Source organism: Sphaeramia orbicularis, chromosome 17 (assembly GCF_902148855.1).
Source record: "Sphaeramia orbicularis chromosome 17, fSphaOr1.1, whole genome shotgun sequence".
Classification (NCBI taxonomy): Eukaryota; Metazoa; Chordata; class Actinopteri; order Kurtiformes; family Apogonidae; genus Sphaeramia; species Sphaeramia orbicularis.
In genome coordinates, this window is record NC_043973.1 from 34,821,903 (window position 1) to 34,843,578 (window position 21,676).

Here is a 21,676-nt window from a genome sequence, read left to right on the forward strand (position 1 = left end):
AAAAAAAAAAAAAAAAAAAAATATATATATATATATATATATATATATATATATATATATATATATATATATATGAAAATGACTTTACTATAAGTATACTATACTACAAGATCTCTTTTATTTTGCTTGTACTGTACTTTAGCTTTTAAGTATATGATCGTATCCTTTTAAAAATGTCATGTGTTATATCAGTGCCTGCATTTGGATTTGTTAGGAGAGATCAGGTAGAGGTAAAGGAAGCACAATGTGATAACGATATCAATTTATATCATCAAAATATATTAAACTAAATTTAGCAGCAATATTTATCTCAAAATTATACTTAAATGCATTTCTTGAGTAATTAGATGCATTTCACTGGTTGAAATTTACTACATACTATGATTTACTATATTGTCAAATAGTTCAGGTATATCACAGGTGTCAAACATGCGGCCTGGGGGCCAAATCCGGCCCGTGGGATGAATTTGTGAAATACAAAAATTACACTAAAGATATTAACAATCAATGATGTTACATTTATTTTAGGTCAGTTCAATGTAAAGTGGGTCAGACCAGTAAAATACCATCATAATAAACTACAGCATAAATGATGAAAACCATTTTTTCCCCCTTTGTTTTAGTGTAAAAACAGTAAAATTACACAAATGTTTACATTTACAGACTAGCCTTTTACAAAAAATGTGAATAGCCTGAACAAAAAAGTCTGAAGTAGGTGGAATCTCACCAATATTCTGTCTGTTATTAAATATTTTGTGCATTTGTAGATCCACTGTGATCTGTAAGTTGTAATGCACATGTATAAATGATAAACTAAGGTGTAATATTGTTAAAATTGCCATTATTTTTCTTAAAAACTTTCAGGTTGTTCATATTTGTTCATGTTGTGTTCATGTGCAGTTTGTACATGTAAACATTTTCATTAAGGAATTTAGCTTTTTTTCCACTCAAAAATATAGAGAAACATTAGAGTTGACATTATTTCTCAGTTCTTATCCTATTATTTAGATTATGTTACTGGTCTGGCCCACTTCAGATCATATTAGGCTGAATGTGGAACTGAACTAACATGAGTTTGACAACCCTGAGGTATATAGTCTTTTCACTTTTGCTCTTGTTTCCTGATAAATAAAAAAAAAGAAGTCTATAAACTGTACGTGAGGTTGTGTTGCTAATGTAAAATTCTGACTTACACTGAAATAGATCACACTGATATTTGCTGGGTTTAATGGGGGAAAATCCCAGGTTTGGGGAATTCCAGCATCAGGGAAAAGTCCGATGTAAACAGATGAGTTTGGGTGAAAACAGACTTTGTTCCACCGAAACTGAAACAAAAGGCAGAACACGAATGCTAATCCAGAAAAAAAAAACTTTTATAAAACTTTTTAATTTGTAATATTTTTGTGTGGGTTATCTCTATCTGTGATTTCTAATTAGTGAGGCAAAATAGGTGTATATTCCGAATGATGTTCGCTAAAATACTTTCACGATTAAAACGTAAGTAAAACGTTGAAAATCTGAAAACCTAGTCTACTATGAACGCATCACCTAAAACTAGGAAGTGTGTCGTCATTAGCAACAACAAACCACCTGCCTTAAATGACAGTGGAGCTCGGCACAGTTAGTGTTGTTGTCTTTATTTTACTCAGCCGGTGACAGCTGGATAGAGACAGCCGGGCAGAAAATAAGAACAGAGCTCAGACAGAGTGAATGCGAGTACATTTAACCACGTCTTTGGTTGCAGGCGTGTTTTTGTCTGCTCCTCCGCCACGTTAGTTAGCTTAGCTTGTTAGCACGCACCGACATCATGTCATGCTACTGAATGGAGGAGCTTTTCTTCCTCATTTGCAAAAAGGGGCAGTTCTGCTTTCTGACACTGCTTTAGTGGAGGATGAATCTTCAGAGGATTCCAGTAAAAGGCACACAAACTGCCATGGAACCGTGCGCGGCTCCGGGCTGTGTGAACCTGGGCAGTCTGGTCAGTACTCTGCCGGTGATCCCCTACCAGAAGCTGACAGACCTGTACTACCTGAGCAGGGGAGGCTTTGGCACCGTGTTCAAGGCGCAGCACTCCGACTGGAGGACCACAGTGGCCATCAAGTGCCTAAAACTGGACTCTCCTTTTGGTGAAAGGTAGGTTGTAACCACAGATCTGTTTCCAAGTCAGAAGAAGATCCATTTTATTGACATTGCCAGAGCAGCTGTGTTCCAGACTTCTATCCTCTGAAGAAGCATTCAGACCAGGGCTGTCAAACTCATTTTAGTTCAGGGGCCACATTCAGCCCAAATTAACCTCAAGTGGGCTAGACTAGTAAAACATTAGCATAATAACCTGTGATTAACCCTTTCATGGATACTGGTCACTACAGTGGACAGTTATTCCAAGCTGTTCTCTTGTATATTTACCTCCGCCAAGGAGGTTATGTTTTTGCCAGGGTTTGTTTGTCTGTCTGTTTGTTTGTCTGTCCGTTAGTGTGCAACATAACTCAAAAAGTTATGGACAGATTTTGATGAAATTTTCAGGGTTTGTTGGAAATGGGATAAGGAAGAAATGATTAACTTTTGGGGGTGATCCGGAAGAAATCCTGGATTCTGGATCACTTTGAAATTTTCGTTAACATTGTGGTAAATGGGGCCAAAATTTTCGTTTCCCAATATCTCGCTTAATTATTGACCAAAACTCATGAAATTTAACTCAGGAATTGACAGTGGGGTCCTCTATCACATTTCAAAGGCTGATCCGGATCTGATCCAGAAGGCGGATTTTATTTTCAACTAGAAGCACTCGGAGAGCGCAGACCTCCGCCAAGGCTGATCAGTGCCCCCCCCCCCCCCCCCCCCCCCCGTGGGCCCCCCCACCCCCGATCACCACCAAAATTTAATAATTTGTTCCTTATCCCATTTCCAACAAACCCTGAAAATTTCATCAAAATCTGTCCATAACTTTTTGAGTTATGTTGCACACTAACGGACAGACAAACAGACAGACAGACAAACAAACCCTGGCAAAAACATAACCTCCTTGGCGGAGGTAAAAATAAATGTAGGATTTGTATCACCGATTATGTGGGGAATTTTTGCGCTTGGCGGAGGTCTGCGCTCTCCGAGTGCTTTTCTAGTTATGGATTTTATTGTTTTAGTTCCATATCAACCAACACAGTGGACACTTATGCAACATCCCATAATACACTGCAATTCATACCATTACTATAACTTTGCTGTTCTTGATAAACCTGATCTGCAGTAACATTTTTAAGTGTAAATCAGTTGTTATTTGTTAGACAAAAAGAGTTGTTTTTTTGCATATTATATGAGGTACTAACTAGCATTAGAGTATGTTAAAATGTGAGAAAACATCAAATTAGCAGCCTTAAAAATGTTTTTATTTCATTGTTTTCATTTTACTTTCTGATATCGGGTTTTAAATACATATTTCTTTACTTAAAAAATTAAATGCATGGACATTTTTGTAACTCCATGAAAAAAAAAAGACTTGATCGCAATTTTTTTTTTATGCCTAAGGAGGTATAAAAACACTCCAGAAAAAAAAATCTTGACTAAGGTTCTCATAATTCATGCATGAAAGGGTTAATGACGACTCCAAATGTTTCTTTTTGTTTGAACTGCAATCAAAATTAAATTATGAAAATATGTACAGTTACAAAGTATCCAAACAAAATGATGTGAATGACCTGGAAAAACCTGAAATTTCTTGAGAAAAATAAGTGCAATTTTAACAATATTACACCTCAACTTACCATTTATACATGCATATTACAGACTGCATCTACAAAAGGCACCAAATATTTAATAACAGGAAGAATAATGTTAAAATTTCACTTTCAAAAGTTAAGGTTGTTTTTTTTTTTTTTTTTTTTTTTTTTTTTTTTTTTTTTTTACATTTTTTTTGTTAAAGGATAGTTTGTAAATGTTAATATTTTCATAATTCAATGTAAGTTTTTACACTAAAACTAAGAGAAAAATTTGGAGCTCATTATTTATAGGTGTAATATAATACTATGTTTTTCACATTAAAATAAAAACATTTGGAGTCATTATTTATAGGCTATTATGCTATTATTTTAGTTGAGATCACATTGTTCTTTATGTGGAACCTGAACTAAAACGAGTTCGACATCCTTGATTGTTCATATCTTAAGTGTAATTTTTGTGGTTTGCAAATTCATCCCGCGGGCCGGACTGGAACCTTTGGCGGGCCGGATTTGGCCCCCGGGCCGCATGTTTGATACCCCTGATTTAGATCCTTTACAATGAATTGAATAAAAATAGAAATACCACATGGTGAAATCCACCACTACAAGTAAAGGTTAATCATGCAAGTCCTTACTGATCTAAACATATCATAAGAAAAATGTGAGTAAAGTGAAAATAGTCATTGTGCGTTGTGTATTATATATTACTGATTCATATTACAGATGGAATACTGTTTAGGAGCTGATCTATGGCAGGGTGATAGAGGTCTAAAAAAAACAAAACGTCCATTTGTTTTGTTATAACATGTGCCTGTCCTTAATCTAATCATCGAATTGACAATTTCACTTTATTAGTAAAGATATTTGGGTCCTGAATGAAAGTTGTGTAAGACCTTGGCAAACACAACAAAACACTGAAACAATTTACATATTCACTGTAGACAAAATAAATGCCAAAGACAAGAAATGTGTATTTTGATCATTTTTGTTGTAATATAAAGTTACATCATGACATTGACAATAGTTAACATCATTTTATTGCCTAGATCTAATTTAATCTCAGTAATGCATCATGTTCTGTAACATGGTCATGTGTTTGTAATTCCTGAGCTGTGAGAACCATTTATCTGTGTTATTAGTTTCCAAATAGCAGTGACATTCAAACAATATGTGGTATCCTGAATGAGTGATTTCTACTTGATACTATTGTATTGTTTTATTACTCCTTCTAAACTCTGAATATTTCCTCCTCTTGTGTTTCCTTTTTCTCTGTTTACATCTCCAACTGCACAAATGCCACCACTGTGTTGGTATTTCTATCTCTTTGCTCAAAGGTAAAATTTTAACTGTCTGTGTTCCAGAGAGAGGAACTGTCTACTGAAAGAAGCCGAGGTGCTCCACAAAGCCAGGTTCAACTACATCATCCAGATTTTCGGGATCTGCAACGAGCCAGAATTCTTCTGCATAGTCACAGAGTTTATGATCAACGGATCCTTGGACTTGTTACTTCATGAGGTACCTATGTGTCACCAAGTTATTTCTCCATCAGACTGTTCGAACTTAATCCTTCCTCTCAACTCAATGAACACTGAAGAGAGCAGTGGTTGAGCAAATGATAGAGTGAACAGCTTTAGTTACAAAAAGAACACTGAAAATGAAAAATAAAACATCACCTATATCCTGATTGTTTCACAGCAGTTATGTGACAGGTCTGTGTTAGCAGTGACATGGCTCAGAGGTGTGAGTTTGAGGAAATAGAAAATACGGGCAGAGGGCTTGGTCTGTGCAGGTAAACAGAGAGGTGAGACACACTGACAGAGGGTCATATGTCAAAAGATTGTTTTTTTTTTTCCTAGAAAACTGTATATACCTTTCCTTTAAAATGTCTTAAATATGATTTCAACAGGTCTTATTGGGTTGGATTTAGTGCTTGGTTGAAACCTGTTGAAAATAATGAATTTGTGGATCGTCACAGTTTACACAAGAAAACAGTCAAATTAGGAACCTTGTAAATAAAGACATAGTTTCATAAAGCTGCTGTCGAAAACCATCAGCTAACACCTGCTGCTGTTACCGCACTAGAGCAGATGGGATGTGAAACAGGTCTTAAACCAGTTTCACAAAAGTCGTAAAAAGTCTTGAAACATACCTATGTGAAATATGCAGAAAACTTGAAAGCCGCTACACTGTTTACTGTTTGTTGAATTATTGTTAGATGTTGTGTTTAATTGCTTTAATAGTTCTACCTTTTTTACTTTTACTTGAAACAGAACAGAACTCCTTGTAGTGTCTCAGCAGAAACAGAAAGTTGTTTCAGCCTCAGAAACTCTAATAGCTATTGACTGAAATGCCTTTAGCTAAAGCGTCTCTTTGTTTTTTTTGGCCAGTACTTCTGTGTCTCACAGCCATGACTTCATTCCAATCTGCCGTTGCATACGTGGTTCTCACATAGCAAACAAAAGTGAAAGCCAGCAGTAACCTCAGTGTCTGATGAAACAGTACATACATAGTGTTAGGGGAAACCTCAGCTTGCTCAAGTGTAGTGTAATTCTTCCACTGTATTTTTTATTTATTTATTTATTTATTTATTTATTTTTTTGCATTTCTTTGATTTGTGTGCACTTCATATCAGATCCTTTCCCTGCAGTCACCGGGACACAACTGAATGTTTTAATACCTGATGTATCATCTCTCTCAACCCTACAGAAGGAACTGTGCCCCGTCCTTGCCTGGCCTTTGCGACTGAGGATCCTTTATGAGATCGCTCTTGGGGTCAACTTCCTCCACAACATGAACCCACCCCTCTTACATCATGACCTAAAGACACAAAATATCCTGTTGGATGGTGAATATCATGTAAAGGTAAGTGTGAAAACATGTCGTGTGTTGTGCATTAGTTAAAAAGACAAACTCGAGCCTCCTCCAGTTTGTTATGTTGCTTTTACTTTCATGATCATATAAAACTGTAACAGCTCTGATGAGTTAAGATATCAAAGCTCGAATGAATGAATGTCCTGTTTGCATTTCATTGACTCTTAATAAAACAGTTAAAACATGTTGCTGGTCTATAACAGTTTTACTCTCTCTGTGTCAGATTGCAGATTTTGGCCTCTCAAAGTGGCGCCAGCTGTCGGTCAGTAAAGGGTCAGGGTCCAAACCCTCAGAGATGGGGGGTACTGTGATCTACATGCCCCCTGAGGAGTATGAGCCGTCCAAGAGCCGCCGGGCCGATGTGAAACATGACATGTACAGGTGAGACTCTAGTCGAATGTAGGCTCAGCAAACATAATTGTAATGTTGCTCTGGAAAATGGTCTTTGAATGTGTCCGACAGTCATTAAAATGACACCTGTCCCTCTGGATAAAATGTGAAGATTATGACATTCAAGGCTGACTGCTGAAATAGAGCTGTGTCCTTCCTTAAAAGCCCATTTTCAGCGGGTTGGCTGTGATGGCTTTTCACATTGCGCTAGGTCTGATCAATACGTCCAAAAAAACATGGAGATTTTTAGGTAGGTCCATGTATCTTCTTGAGAATGTCTATTCATCAGTCCATATTTTGGTCCATCAGTCACCATTTTGTTTAAAACATAATGTCCTTGTCTCCACTTGGACTCAAAGGTGAAAGGGTTCAGATCTGGTATCATAAAATCAAAAGTCAATGTTGCCGTTTCCTGATACTGAGAGAAATGCGCGAACAGATTAAGATGCAAAAACAGCACTGATTGAACTCAAAGTTCTTGTTTTGTGTGTGTTACATGTTACGGACAATACATGATTTTAATCAGTTCATCTACATGACCTTAAGATAAACAAGATTCAAATGTAGTTTTCTTTATTAAATCTGTACATCACATATATGCAATAACAACTGAAAAACAAAGGGGACAGCAATACTTGCTAAGATGCCAATGTGTACAAGTTGCTAAGGTTTTACAGGTTTTATTTTTGTAGATCAAGAAAGGCCTTTAGAGGAAGCAGTAATCTTATTTATTTATTTTTTTTAGCATTGATCAAGAAGCAACTACTTGAGTAATTAAATAGTGAGGTATACAGGCCAACCTTACAATATACTCTTAAGAGTTGCATACTAGGTCACGCTCTCTATATCTCTATTGCTCTCTTTTCTCCTCCTTTACTTTCGCTCTTTAACCCCAACTGGTCAAGGCAGACGTCCATCCTTCAGGAGTCTGGCTCTGCTCCAGGTTTCTGCTGTTAAAGGGAAGTTTTTCCTCACCACTGTCACCAGTCACAACTGTTTGCTCCTGGAGGATTCTGTTGGGTTTCTGTGATTTTGATTTGATTTGATAAAGCACTTTATGACTCTGTCTGTGAAAAGTGCTCTATAAATAAAATTTACTTACTTACTTACATACTTACTTACTTACGCTAAACCTATTTCTCATGTCACAAATGCTAGCTATATGCTCTTATTCTTAACAGCCTGACTTTGTCAAACACTTCAGTGAAACTCAAACGTTACATTAAAGTCTGTGTGCATTATGGGTAAAATGCAGTGACCGAATTTCCCATGTGGAATGAATACTAAATCAAGTTAACGGTTAACCTTTTTTAACCTTTAACCTTTAGCAAAAAAAATCCTGATATTGTACAGAAGGAGACTTAAAGCCAAATAAACAGAAATTACTGCTGTTCATCGACGATATCAAGACCTTACTTATATTGAATAATGAATAAATAAATTGTCTTGCTGTAGATATTATTTTTAACATTTACATGGTTGTTCTCACCTCTTTTATCTGCTGGTTGAATTTATGTATGAATGTATTCTTCTGTCTGAAAATGGTTATAATTTTACAGGAAAAAGTCTAAAAATCTTTAGTGTGGCCGTTTTATTTCTCTCTATTAAACTGTAACGAGTAACTGTTTGACATGTTCTGTTTTGCTGGGGAGCGTCTCCATGACTGACAAATGAAACAGAACGCTCTGCTCTCGGGTTGGATTGGGTTGTTCACATACTTATCTTTGACACTGCTGGGACTCGTGCCAGCAACCACATCAGACACACTGAGGCCTTGTGTTGGGTGATTTTAGAAATCCCAGAAAAGAGAGAGTGAAATGATTACAGAACTGTTAGAAGTGTGTCCTCTGTCTTTTTCCTGGATTGTTGCTGGCGCTCTTTCACATGCTTTGTGCAATACATTTAAGTTGCTGCAATTGGCCAATCAGTCAGCAGCTCTTCCTCAAAGCAGGCTGTCAGGTGTTTAAAAAAAGCATGTTGAAAAGTCCCTCTGGTCTGTAGGGGAAAACCGGCTGAGGATGATGTCACGTCAATATCTGTTTCAATCCTTGTCGTTCCTTTACAGCTATGCCATCATTATGTGGGAGGTGCTGTCCAGGCAGATTCCATTTGAAGGTACCAGACTTATGGATTCATATTTGGTGTTCCATCACCTCATCTATTATACTAATAGCTAATCTGTGTGTGTATGTTTGTGTGGTCAGAGGTGACCAACCCCATGCAGATCATGTTCAGCGTCCTTCGTGGGACGCGTCCTGACACGAGTCTGGACAGTCTACCCGCCGACATCCCCAGCAGAGAAACCCTGATCAGTTTAATGACCTGCGGCTGGACCGCTAACCCCGACGAGCGGCCGTCATTCCTCAGTAAGCACAGATGACTTTATTTTTCCAAGAAGGTCCTGCTGAGATAAGGGAATATCTCTTCTTCCACAGAGTCCTGGTCAAAATAGTAACAAATATTTTCAAATGAAAATCAACAAGTAATACATAAAAATCTAGATAAAATAAATGAATAAAAAGAAATGTTATCCATCACTCACACCATTCTACAGTGTTCTTTGTGAAGCATGGACATGTTCCTTTCTTAACGGTATGTTAAAGTTCTCTTCAGGGTCATTATAGTTGATGAAAACTACAGCTAAAACTGTCAGCGTAAAAAAATAGTGTTACTCGATTTAAAAGTGAAATTCAACTGCGTTTAAATCAGCTTTGTATTTTTTTCCCTTCAGTTTGTGCTATGATTACCAATAAAAATGACTTCATTTTTCAAATGCTAATGGTTTTAGTTTTCTATTGAGAAAATGGTTAGTTTGAGTTAAGGTTCATTGTTTTACCTTTTAGGATATTGAGAAATGTTTTGATATTGGGATGAAAAAGGTCTAATGATTGGACGCATGACATTAAATACGATTTTCAAAGCCAGTGTTTACTAAAACATTTAACTAAAGCTAAACTGAAAGACTACATAAAATAAAAACTAAGGAAAATTCCAAAGTTTTGGTCTCAGCTGCAAATCATTCCCCCACATAAATGTACATAGGAAAGAAAACTTTCCTCTAAACCTTCAGTTTGTTTGTTGAAGCCAGGATGAGCAGGTGCATCTTCATTTTATCTGTTTGTGAGTAAAGGCTGAAGGAATGGACAATTATGTATGACCTAACAAATTTACCAACTTGCTGACTGTGCCCATAGCGCAGCTCGCTGTCGTCAACTCTCAAATTATTCTGACTCACAGGAGGTAGTCTGTCTGCCAACTATTTCAGTCATGTCAATTCCCGTCCAATATCTGGATGTTACCATTTTCAAAGTTCCCCTCGACACAGGAAACACTGTCTGAGGTAGCAAGTACGACTAAGTGAAAACATTTTCATGAATATATGGATCGTGCAGCGGGGCAGGTGTTTGTTTTTCAGATGAACGGTTGTAAAGACATTTAAAAAACATAAATAGAATGTGGGAATAGTTGTAACCATGTGGTAGTAATCTGAAATGAAATATAATGTCCTTATAGATATGACTGTCTTTTCTGTTTTATTAGAGTGTTTGATTGAACTGGAGCCAATGGTGAGGAAGTTTGACGAAATCGACTTCCTCGAGGCGGTTTTGAAGATCAAGAGGGCAAAGGTCAGGCAGAAGTCTTCTGACAGATTGTTATTTTGCATCACATGCTTATAAAAGCCAACAGAGGGTCGAACGTAACACCAGTCCAAGGTTCCTGTTCAGACTCAGACCACGTTCTTATGTTTCACGTTCCGCCACTTGCTCTCACGGTTCTCCTTAATTCTTCAGGATCCTCTGCTTGTGGTGGATTTCAGTCTGTGGTCAGGTCAAGATGTAGATGTGTAACTGAAAGAGAAGCAGAACATACTGCAGAAAACAAAACTGTGGTTAGCACAATCATTTACACACTATTTTTTGGCCTGTGCCGTCATGTTGACACAGGCTTATCCACGACATTTATTGTTTTACCTAAAAAAACCAACTGTGTGTAATCTGGGACAGTTTGTATCACACCGTGACTAAGAGGGGATGACATTCAAATTTTTTTTCTTGCTTATGTTTCCTCTTAATATATCCTTCCTCTTTTTAGTTTTACTGTGTCTTTGTAGTCACAAGTGGGACTACGTACTGCTCTGTTGCACAAAGCCTCTGGTTTGAAACCACTTCACTTTGATCAGTTACTTTTCTAGCTTCAATTACTGTGTAATAATAATAATAATTAAAAAAAGAATGAATCCAAAAGATGTCATGTTACATTACTCATCATTACAAAAAAAGTGTAATTGTGTACATATGTTGGCAATAGTATTTATAATTATTATCTCACTTTTACTTTGTACTAAATGTGCATTCTGCATGGTTAGTGTGTGGTTTGTTTTAATATCTTTGGTTTAGTTTTATCAGTAATACATACAAACATTTAACATATAAATGAAAGGTGAATATTGCCTTCATTGTTACACCTATTTTAGAGCTCATTGTATTTCCTTATGTAACGTGTTGACACAAAAAATATTCAATGTTAACTTGTAGATTTATTAGTTTAGAATTTGGGGTAGTTGATTGCAAAATTTGAAGTTTACTGTCTCTCACAAAGATTATTATTGTAAACAAAAATTAGACTAAAAGTAGCAGTGAAACAAATTAATTAATTAATTAACAAGAAATTTCAAAAATGCAGGTAAAATCAGCTTTTGTTTACATTTTGCCCCAGTGTTATTAGTTCATGGTGAGCAAGAATAAATTGACTTTATATGGTTTTGTAAATCATTTTTGATGCTTTCACTGCGACTCGACAATGTAATTTGAAGTGTAATTTCCTTAAAATAAAACTAAAACTACACATGTAGTTGTAAAACTGAAACTATGCTGAAAGACTGAATGACATTAAACTAGTCCAAACTGAATATAATGTCTTCTCAGTCCAGATGACTCATTCCATGCACGTGTTTTTCTTCTTCCTCTGATGCAGACCAGAACAGTGTGTTGTTCTGCTCAGCCCTCGTGTCAGAAGAGGAGTGAGGAGGAGTCTGTGAACATGAACAAACCCAGCTCCTGGCCGGTCAGTGCCCCCTTAACTCACATCAAGTCTCTGTTTTATGGTGTCTAATGCACGTCGACTTGTAAGATCTGTCTGTTCTTGGTGTTTCATCTGTAATGTCTGATGGATATGTAAACTATAAATCTTGCTTTCGTCATTCATACCGTTCTCCATCCACCTGTACAACGTCTGTAACAGATAACTCATACGTTCACTTTTCTGCACCTCGGCCACTTTCACACCTGTATGTATATAGTGTATATTTACTTCAGTGTTCCTGGTTGTACATATGCAAATCATGTGTGTTTTCCTGCTTTATTAGTGTATTCTGTTTATATTTGTTATTGCTTTTATCTCATCACACTTACTTTCCTTTTTTGCTAGTGTTTTTTCAAGAGTGTTTTTGAATGCAACTGACCTATTGTGACCAAGTAATTTCCCTTGTGGATCAATAAAGTTGATCTAAGTCTAAGTCTATTCCACCACAGGAGAGTTCCACCTCAGGTTCAGGTTCTTGTTCGTCACAGGACACGGAGATTTCCCTACCAGGCTCTCTCTCCAGCAACAACACTGCGCCTTCTCAAGGTAAAAAGAACTCCTTCTCATGTCACTGGGAACTGACTGGTTATGCTGCTGTGCTACACCTTTTTGAGTAACTCCGTAAATACAAAACAGTTAGAGCTGACATCTGGCATTAGCCCCTTTTACACAGCACTTCTGTTCCGGGAATATTTCATCTTTATTCCGGAACGACGTCTGTGTAAACGAAACGGTGGGATCATTTGGTCCCACCTGTCATGGCTCTGTAACTCCTCTGGAGGCAGTAACAGAGCTGTGATAAAGGTGGAATCAGGATTCTGGAACGCTATACATTCCAACCACACATCAATAAAGTTATCCAGTCCTGTTTTTTACACATGCGAACCATTTCAAAAATCAAACCAATAGTCCCACGCTCCGACCTGGAAACAGTCATCTATTCATTCATATTCACCAGACTCGATTACTGTAACTCACTCCTGTCCGTCATCAGCCAAAAATCACTGTCCCGCCTCCAACTGGTCCAGAACGCAGCAGCTCGGCTTCTCACTGGTTTGAACAGGTGACATCACATCACCCCGGTCCTGGCCTCCCTCCATTGGCTCCCTGTGTGTTTTAGAGTTGATTTTAAGATTTTACTGGTCACTTTTAAAGCTTGAATGGGTCTGGCCCCTAGCTGTATAGATGAGATGCTAGTTGACTAGGAGTCAGTACACAGCCTTAGATCCTCGGGGGCGGGGGGGGCAGAGGGCTCCTGGCTGTTCTACAGTACAGGCTTAAATCTAAGGGTGACCCGGCCTTTTCCATCAGGACCCCTCCACTTTGGAACAGCCTGCCCCAGGAGATAAGGCTGAGGAATCAGTCACATCTTTGAAATCACTTCTTAAAACGCATTTTTATAGACTCGCTTTTATGTGATGTTTGTCCCTTTTTAATTTAAATTTTTTTTTTTAAATTTGAATTTTGTCCTTTTCGGTTATTAATTTATATTCTCACACATAATGTTGTTTGATCTCATTTCTTCATTTTTGCATTGATTTGACAGCATCATGTTATGTTCTCCCTGCCCTCTTTACTCTGATTCACTTCATTTATTCGAAGTACCATATTTTTTTGCATTTGTTGTCCACATCTTTCTTATTGTGTTGCTTCTGTTTTAGTGTTTTTACTTGCATCTTGTATCCTGCTGTTGAGCCCTCTGCTTTGTCTGTCAAAGCACTTTGGAAACTTTGTTTTTAAAGGTGCTATAGAAATAAAGCTATTATTATTATTATTATTATTATTATTATTATTATTATTATTATTATTATTATTATTATTATTATTATACAAAAGGAACACCTCTTGTTCTGCAACAAAGGTGTGATTGAAAAATGCGGGTGGGTGGTGTACAGTAAACAAACATATCAATGTGACCAGAAAGGTGTCAAACTGGGGAGACACCAAGATCCGTGACCTGTTGTCACTTCGGGCGGTCGTCCAATAACTGAAGGGTTGGCGGTTCGAATCCCGCTCTGTCCATGTGCTGTTATGTCCTTGGGCAAGACACTTCACCCTCCTTGCCTCCAGTGCTGCTACTCACACTGGTGTATGAATGTGTGTGAATGTTCGGTGGTGGTCGGAGGGGCCGTAGGTGCAGATTGGCAGCCACACTTCTGTCAGTCAGCCCCAGGACAGCTGTGGATACAGATGTAGTTTACCACCACCAGAGGGAGAATGTGAGAGTGAATAAATAATGGATCCACTGTGTGTGCTTTGAGTATGCATTCATAGAAAAGCACTATATAAATCTAATCCATTATTATTATTATTATTATTATTATTATTATTATTATTCGGGCGGAGGACTCTATCCATGCTAACATTTGTGGAACGGTGAAAGACAGGGCGACTCTGGAGAGCTTAGCAACACAGCTATGCTTGGGGTATTTCCAACTTGCAAGTTATACGTCACACTATACGCTGCTCTGTGATTCCAGAACACAGGTCCGCTGTGTAAAAGTCCAGCCTGTCTCACCTCTTTGGCTCGGCTGTGGACATCGGTCAGTGGTAGCAAAAAGGTGGGATCACCATCTCACCTTTTTTCCGGGATCTCTGTGTAAAAGTGGCTATTGATTGAAAGACCCAGTTGTCTCCAAATATTTATGAGACAACACTCGTTTTAAAAAGTTGCAGCCATGTACATAGATGCTGTATCATACATCAATACTGTGACCATAAAGGTCAAGACTGTCCTATAAGCAGGAGAGAGTAATAGAAGGTTTATAACACAGGTGTCAAACATGCAGCCCAGAGGCCAAAACCGGCCCATCAAAGGTTCCAATCTGGCCTGCAGGATGAATTTACAAAGTGCAAGTTAGGGCATCGAACTCAAAAATAATATCATAATAACCTATAAATAATGACAACACCAATTTTTTCTCTTTGATTTAGTACAAAAAACATTAAATTATGAAAATATTTACATTAAGAAACTATCCTTTAACAATAAAATGTGAAAAACCTGAACAAATATGAACAACCTGAAATGTCTCTAGAAAATTCAGTGCAATTTTAACACTATTTTGCCTGTTACTATATGTTTTGTGCCTTTGTAGATTGGATCTGTAATGCACATGTAGAAATGATAAATCGAGGCAGAATACTGATAAAATTGTACTTTTATTTTTCAGGTTATTCACATCCTTTTTGTTTGGATAGTTTGTAAATGTAGATATTGGCATAATTGAATGTTATTTTTTGCACGAAAACAATTTTGGAGTTGTCATTATTTATTGGTTATCATGCTATTATTGCACTGATCCGGCCCACTGCAGATTAAATTGGGCGGAATGTGGCCCCCAGAAGAAAATGAGTTTGACGCCCCTGGTTTATAATCTACAGACATCATAAACTCTTAATTGAACTTTGTTAAAGGAAACATTATAGAACTGCTCTCCTCATGACTTGTGTTTACAGGCAAGGCCTAACCCGGTCCAACACGGCAGGTGTGCTGGCAGGTCGCATCACTGAGCTGAAACAAAGCTGTACACAGTCGGTCAGTTAGCGCTGCGGTGTGAACCGGCCCGTCTGAACTTGTCAAATCACCAGTAGCTGCACTGAGAACATAGCGTTACATAACGGATGTTTCCCTCAGTATTTATGTGCCATAGCTCACCTGTCAACCAAGAACCACAGAGTTATCGTAAGCTGTTCCCCTGGTGAAATCCTGCCTCGAATCAGTGTTTTCTAAGCTTATTACATGACACCAACTGTTTAAATGTCAGATCCACTCCCAGAATAGACAAGAGACATTCTCAACCCTCGCTGTTATGTTTTCACTTTTACTTTAATACTTGAAATACAGCTGTTGTACATAACACACCATCACTGTCCTCGCTGATATTTTAAGCTGTATCCAGTTTCTAAGAACACTTGAAAAGCTGCTGCTATTGAAACGATACACCTTCTCATCTAGTCGTGTTGGTTTTCAGAACATTACAGACAATTATAGATAGGTGCAAGTTTCACCTCATGTTGCCATAAATCTTTGGCTGGATCAGGACTCAACAGCACAGATCTGATATGAAGCCAAAGACAAAGCCTCAATTACCACACGTCATATTTACTGTCATACCAGAACATAATTTGAACATTATGTTCAATGTCTTTTTCAGGTTGTTCTTCTCTTCCTGCAGCAGAGGGGCTGCCGTCATCGTTCATAGCTCCTTCACTAGAAGCTCCGGGGTCTTTGAAGGACCTCGACGCAGCCAATAATCTGAATGACTTCCAGAGTGCCAAGCCCATGAACTGGAACATTCCCATCAAACCAGGTCTACCTGTCACCGAATACGAGACACATCCGGAAAACATCCCGCTAAAGCCACAGCCTCCACAGCAAGGTAAAAGGAGATATTTTATATTTTTTAGCCAGGAAGTCCCATTTGAGATGAATGACCTCTTTCTTCAGTGAGTTTTACATGTAAAAATTATTATACAGAAAAGCCACACAAGGTAAATGGCTAGACCGAACCAGCAATATCCATGTAAACAGTTATTCTGATTTGAGCATTAAGTATAGTGTGTCCAGTAGTGGCTGCTTTAGCTGCTGCTGTTATGATAGAAAACAAAGTTGGAGGCAGAAGGCGGTTATTTTAATAATGGCTTAGCAATAAAAGCAATGTTGAATTGAATTGCCTTTATTGTCATTTGACAGTACAAAGTACATCAAACGAAACTGAGTTCGATGATTAGGGACATCGGGCCACTGCTCCTACTAGAGCGCTGCCACAAAACCCTTTTCTTCAAAAATTGCAGTGAAGAACAGAAGATAATGCAAAGCACAAATATAAGACATCATACAGTTTGTTCATATAAAATGCAACATTGAGTTCATGAGCCATCACTTTTACAAAAAGAAAGGAAATAATAGTATTATAAATTACATTAAAAGTGCTGTAAATTGTGTTATTGATGCCATTATCAACTTCCTGTCAATTCCTGATAATTCTTTTGTGTGGAAGTTGGCCAATAAACGGCATGAATATAAAGTGTTTTATTATCTTTGAATCTGAACACTGAGCTCTGCTGCCTGGTAAATAACCCAGACCTCATAATATTATTCAGTTCAGCACTAAGCTTGTAGGCTGTGGCTGCAGCTCTATGTCATAATATAGTGAAATAAAACTTAGACAGCACTCTTATATTAGTTTTAGCAAAAATCTTTAATTAAGTGAAGTTGAGGGAGTTACTGCAGGGATGTCAGCTTCATTTAATGTTATCTGTTGGTATAAAACTTAGTGGGAACACAAGTCTGTCTGATCAGTGTTCGTAGTGTTTGTTCCTCTGGTCATGACCATGGGGATCGTTTTAATTCGTTCTTTTGACTGAACTTGCTTTGACGTGAGGGGGAGCACATAAAACAGCCTGGCTCTGGTCAGAGAAAAAGAGGAAATGATCTGTTCAGAGGACAGAGTCTGAATTCCCATCTGTAGTTATGAATTAGAATGTGGTCTGATGTGCAAATACCACTTTACTTAAGGAGGGTGAAATTTTGTACAGCGGAGGAAAAAACATTTTGGACACCCTATGTATTTTTGATATATTGCATTAAGAATTACTTGTATGTCTTTGAACTCTCTCTGAAACACATCCAGGGCATGACATGTTGAATCTGTCAATTTAGTTTTGTTCATTTTTTGTTAATAATATACCCCCTAAAAAATCATTTGCATTTTCTTGTCTGATGTAGCCACACCTTTTGAAACAAAGATTTTTCTGAAAACATCCTCTTGAGACCCAGCAATGTAATTTTGTCTTTTATAGGTGACAAGAGTTTCACATTTTCACTTAAAAAAAAAACTATCCTCTGCAAAGTACATTCCATAAATAAAATAAAATAAAAAATGTATCTGAAAAAGCTGTTGCATTATGCTGATTCTAATCAAGAAATGTAGGTTATTTAATATAAAAAAGCCAAAACTTTTACTTTCCTGGGTCTCAGGAGGATATTTCATGATAATAATAATGTGTAAAATTTTAAGGATGTCCAATAATATTTTCCTTCCACTGTATAAATCAGAATGTGACATGATATGAAAACTCCATTTTATTTAAGTGGGGATGAATTTTCATACATGTATATTTCATAAGTGTAAAGCTAACAATGCCTTTTAATGGATAGAACTGAGGAATGTTTTCATCTTCATATTTACTACCAAACTATTTTCTCTAACTGATTCCTCCGTCCTTTCTCACAGTGAATTACTCTCCTCCGCTGCGTCACTCCCCTCCCTTATGTGGCCCGGTTGCCGAGTGGATCGCCACCCGTCGCGAGGAGATCGTTTCCCAGATGACCGAGGCCTGTCTGAACCAGAGTTTGGACGCTCTGCTGGCACGCTCCATGCTGATGCGGGAGGATTACGAACTGGTGGTGAACCAGCCCACTCGCACCGCAAAGGTCCGACACCTCTTAGACCACTGCCACCGACACAGCGAAGACTTCTGCCGCATCGTCGTCCGTAAGCTGCACGACAACAAACAGATGGGTCTGCAGCCCTACCCGCCTGAAATCAGCTCTCCTTCCACAAACCTGGTCCCCAGCGCGCCGCCGCTGTCCATGTCCTACAATATCCCCAGGAACGTGTAGCAGCGTTTCCTGGCCACGTCATAAACACAGCAGCTTTACACTACAGTCAGCGTTGGCAGGTTCTGTTGTCGTACAGATGATAGACACGGTTCCTGCCAGGTTTCCCTCAAAAACCGGGGAATGACGAAGGTACAATAGAAAGGGTTTTTGCTTTACTGTTATCAAACGGCCAAGTTTTATTCTGTAATTGTAGAATCTAAGGATTTTGATCGAATTGCTGATTTTTATTTAACAGTACTATGGGTTTATTTATAAAGAATTCATGTTGAGCAGATGTATTACAGGGTTTCACTTCTTTTGGCACAATTTCCTTCCTTTCTTTATTTCCACAGTTATAGGAAAGCATATTTCTGTTTCGTTAGTTTTTTTGTGTTTGTAATGCTTTGTTTGTGATTAACAACCTCTATGCACTCAGTTGATCTGAGTGAATTACAGGAGGACTGTTAAGATACTAGAAAACTTCCAGCAAAAATACATTTTGCCCGACACAAAGTGTCTATGTTTGTACTAAAACACATTAAATTAGGTTTAATCATTGGTACAGTGCACTAACCTCTAACAATGTGCAAAGAAGACATTGGGGCTAATAAGTGATCCAACGATGTGTACTTAAAGGTTCATGGTGTCGTAGGTCTGAGTGTTGGAATGAGCTGTGATTGGACAGACTGTACCTCTGACTCAGTCACTGGAATGTGATGTTTAATGGAGGTTCGAACCTTAGAGTCAGAATGAGAGGGACGTTTGTGTGTGTGTGTGTTTTTGTGTGTGTGTGTGTGTGTGTGTGTGTGTGCGAGCGCGTGTGTGTATGTACGTGTGTGTGTGTGTATCTAAACTGGTGGGCTAAAGTGAGCTGCCCTCACTTCTGTTTTGGTCTCCTCAGTAGTGGCCTCATCTCTCAGTATTATTCATCTTGAGCGTTCAAACAGGGCAGACTTTTCAGAAAGTCTTTGGGCCTGATTTACTAAAGGTTTGCGCATGTAAAAATGTGACTTGATTGCACACGCAAAAACACATTGAAGCTGATCTACTAACAGGACGCACTGAGGTTTGCGTCTCTCAAATGGGCAAAACAGCTCACGCAACCCATTTAGCATGTTTGCCCTGATGAATGTGAAATATGGGCGTTTCTGACAGAACACACAAAATTATTGGGAGGAGTAAATGCAAATATTTATTTAGAGTGTACAATGTGATTTACCAAACCTGAAACTGACTGCAGTGGCTGATTTTCCGTCTATATTTAGTGCGTTTGAAAGGCAGGTTTGAACTTTGCGCAAAACTGGCTGCAGTAGTTCTGGCGAGAAGGAGGGGCTTAGGCACAACACACAGAACCAATCTGTTCTGATCACAGCAACATTTATGGAATGACTGAAGAAAAAAATAATAATAATTTGAGAAATATGACCCCCACTTTATGGGCCTGCCCCCCCATGCCCGGTTCCACCAGTGGAACATCACATTAGGCCAGGACCGACGACTGAGAGACGACTGTCGCTCTCTCTCTTTCTCTCTCTCTCTCTCTCTCGTGCACACAAGGTAGACCAAACAGGACGGGTTCTAGCGCTGCACAACACACACACACACACAGTTGTGTCCACGGTGTTGTGACTGGACTCCTGTTCCTTCTATATAAACACTGATGTAGAGGGTTTTCTGTCATGCCCACGGACTTAAAAGTTTTCATTCACCATACAGAGCGACATACAGACAGAAGGTATTTATTTGACTGATCACACACTTCACCACTGATCAACAACAACAGACAAATACCCATTCACCCCTCTGTGTGGGAAAAGAGCAGCTTCATATTTATGAGTGCTGGTGTATCCCACAGCAGTTTTTACAGTGCACTGTCTCCGTGACGGTCTCCAATAGGACGGTCTCCAAGACTTTGCGCCTATTGTCATTTGCGCAGAAAATCTTAGTTGATCACCCCTGACACGCAAATCAATAGCATGCGCATATTTTAGCGCGAGCAAGCACATTTGCACCCGTTATTTGTGATCTTAGTAAATCAGGCCCTTTGTGGTCCAGACAAGAACTTTATCACAATTAGCAATTTCCATGCCTGTCGACTTTTGATAATTTTCTGAAGTTTAACGGCTGGTTTGTGCTACCGAATGAAAGTTTAAAGCAGGTGGTTATATAGCATGAAACACTTCCCAAACAGCAGACCCTTTCATAGCTCCTGAGGTATTTACACTTTCCAGCCGCTGTGCCTGTAAACTATACAACGCACTGGCCTTTTTCTCAGCGCTTTAACCACAACAGATGCTACACTGCTGTTTCACTGCTCTGTGACAGGCTGTCGCATACACAGGTGTTGCAGATGTGGCTTTAATGTCACTGTTACATTTAGATTCAGTCCTAACACCTGGCCCTGCTTTCCACAATTATCCCCCACTGAGAGATGCCAAGGCCAGTAATCCACTACACACTGTTATTAAACCACAACAATAACGAAAACTCCTGTTTATCACTTGGTGCCAATGGTTATTTTAATTTCACTGAGTGATTTCTTTTTTCTAAAGAGCAATTCCAACCTTCCTTTGTTTTAATGCACAGGTGTCAAACACACGGCCCGGGGGCCAAATCCGGCCCACCAAAGGGTCCAATCCGGCCCGTGGGATGAATTTGTGAAATGCAAAAATTACACTGAAGAGATCAACAATCAATGGTGACAAAATCATTTTCATTCAGTTTCCAATTAGATTTCAAATGGGTCAGACCAGGAAAATATTATCATAATAACCTATAAATAATGACAACCCCAAATTTTCTCCTTGTTTTTTGGTGTAAAAAAGGAAAATTACATGAAAATGTTTACATTACCAAACTATACTTTTACAAAAAATGTGAATAACCTGAACAAATATGAACAAACGGAAATGTCTTAAGAAAAGTAAATGCAATTTTACCACTATTCTGCCTGTTACTAAATGTTTTGTGTGATATTAACGCACATGTGTAAATGATAAACTGATAAACCGAG

At 38.4% G+C, this 21,676-nt stretch overlaps 1 protein-coding gene across 1 annotated transcript; it reads left to right on the forward strand.

Annotated features, from left to right (window-relative positions):
• The first annotated feature begins 1,573 nt into the window (after window positions 1-1,573).
• On the forward strand, window positions 1,574-19,752 carry ripk2 (receptor-interacting serine-threonine kinase 2). Its single transcript, XM_030161184.1, has 11 exons — window positions 1,574-2,133; window positions 5,075-5,228; window positions 6,420-6,575; window positions 6,808-6,965; window positions 9,040-9,089; window positions 9,179-9,340; window positions 10,515-10,600; window positions 11,949-12,038; window positions 12,506-12,602; window positions 16,214-16,438; window positions 18,296-19,752. The coding sequence occupies exons 1-11, from the start codon at window positions 1,892-1,894 to the stop codon at window positions 18,682-18,684; spliced, it is 1,809 nt and encodes a 602-aa protein (XP_030017044.1). The 5' UTR covers window positions 1,574-1,891; the 3' UTR covers window positions 18,685-19,752.
• Window positions 19,753-21,676: the final 1,924 nt, after the last annotated feature.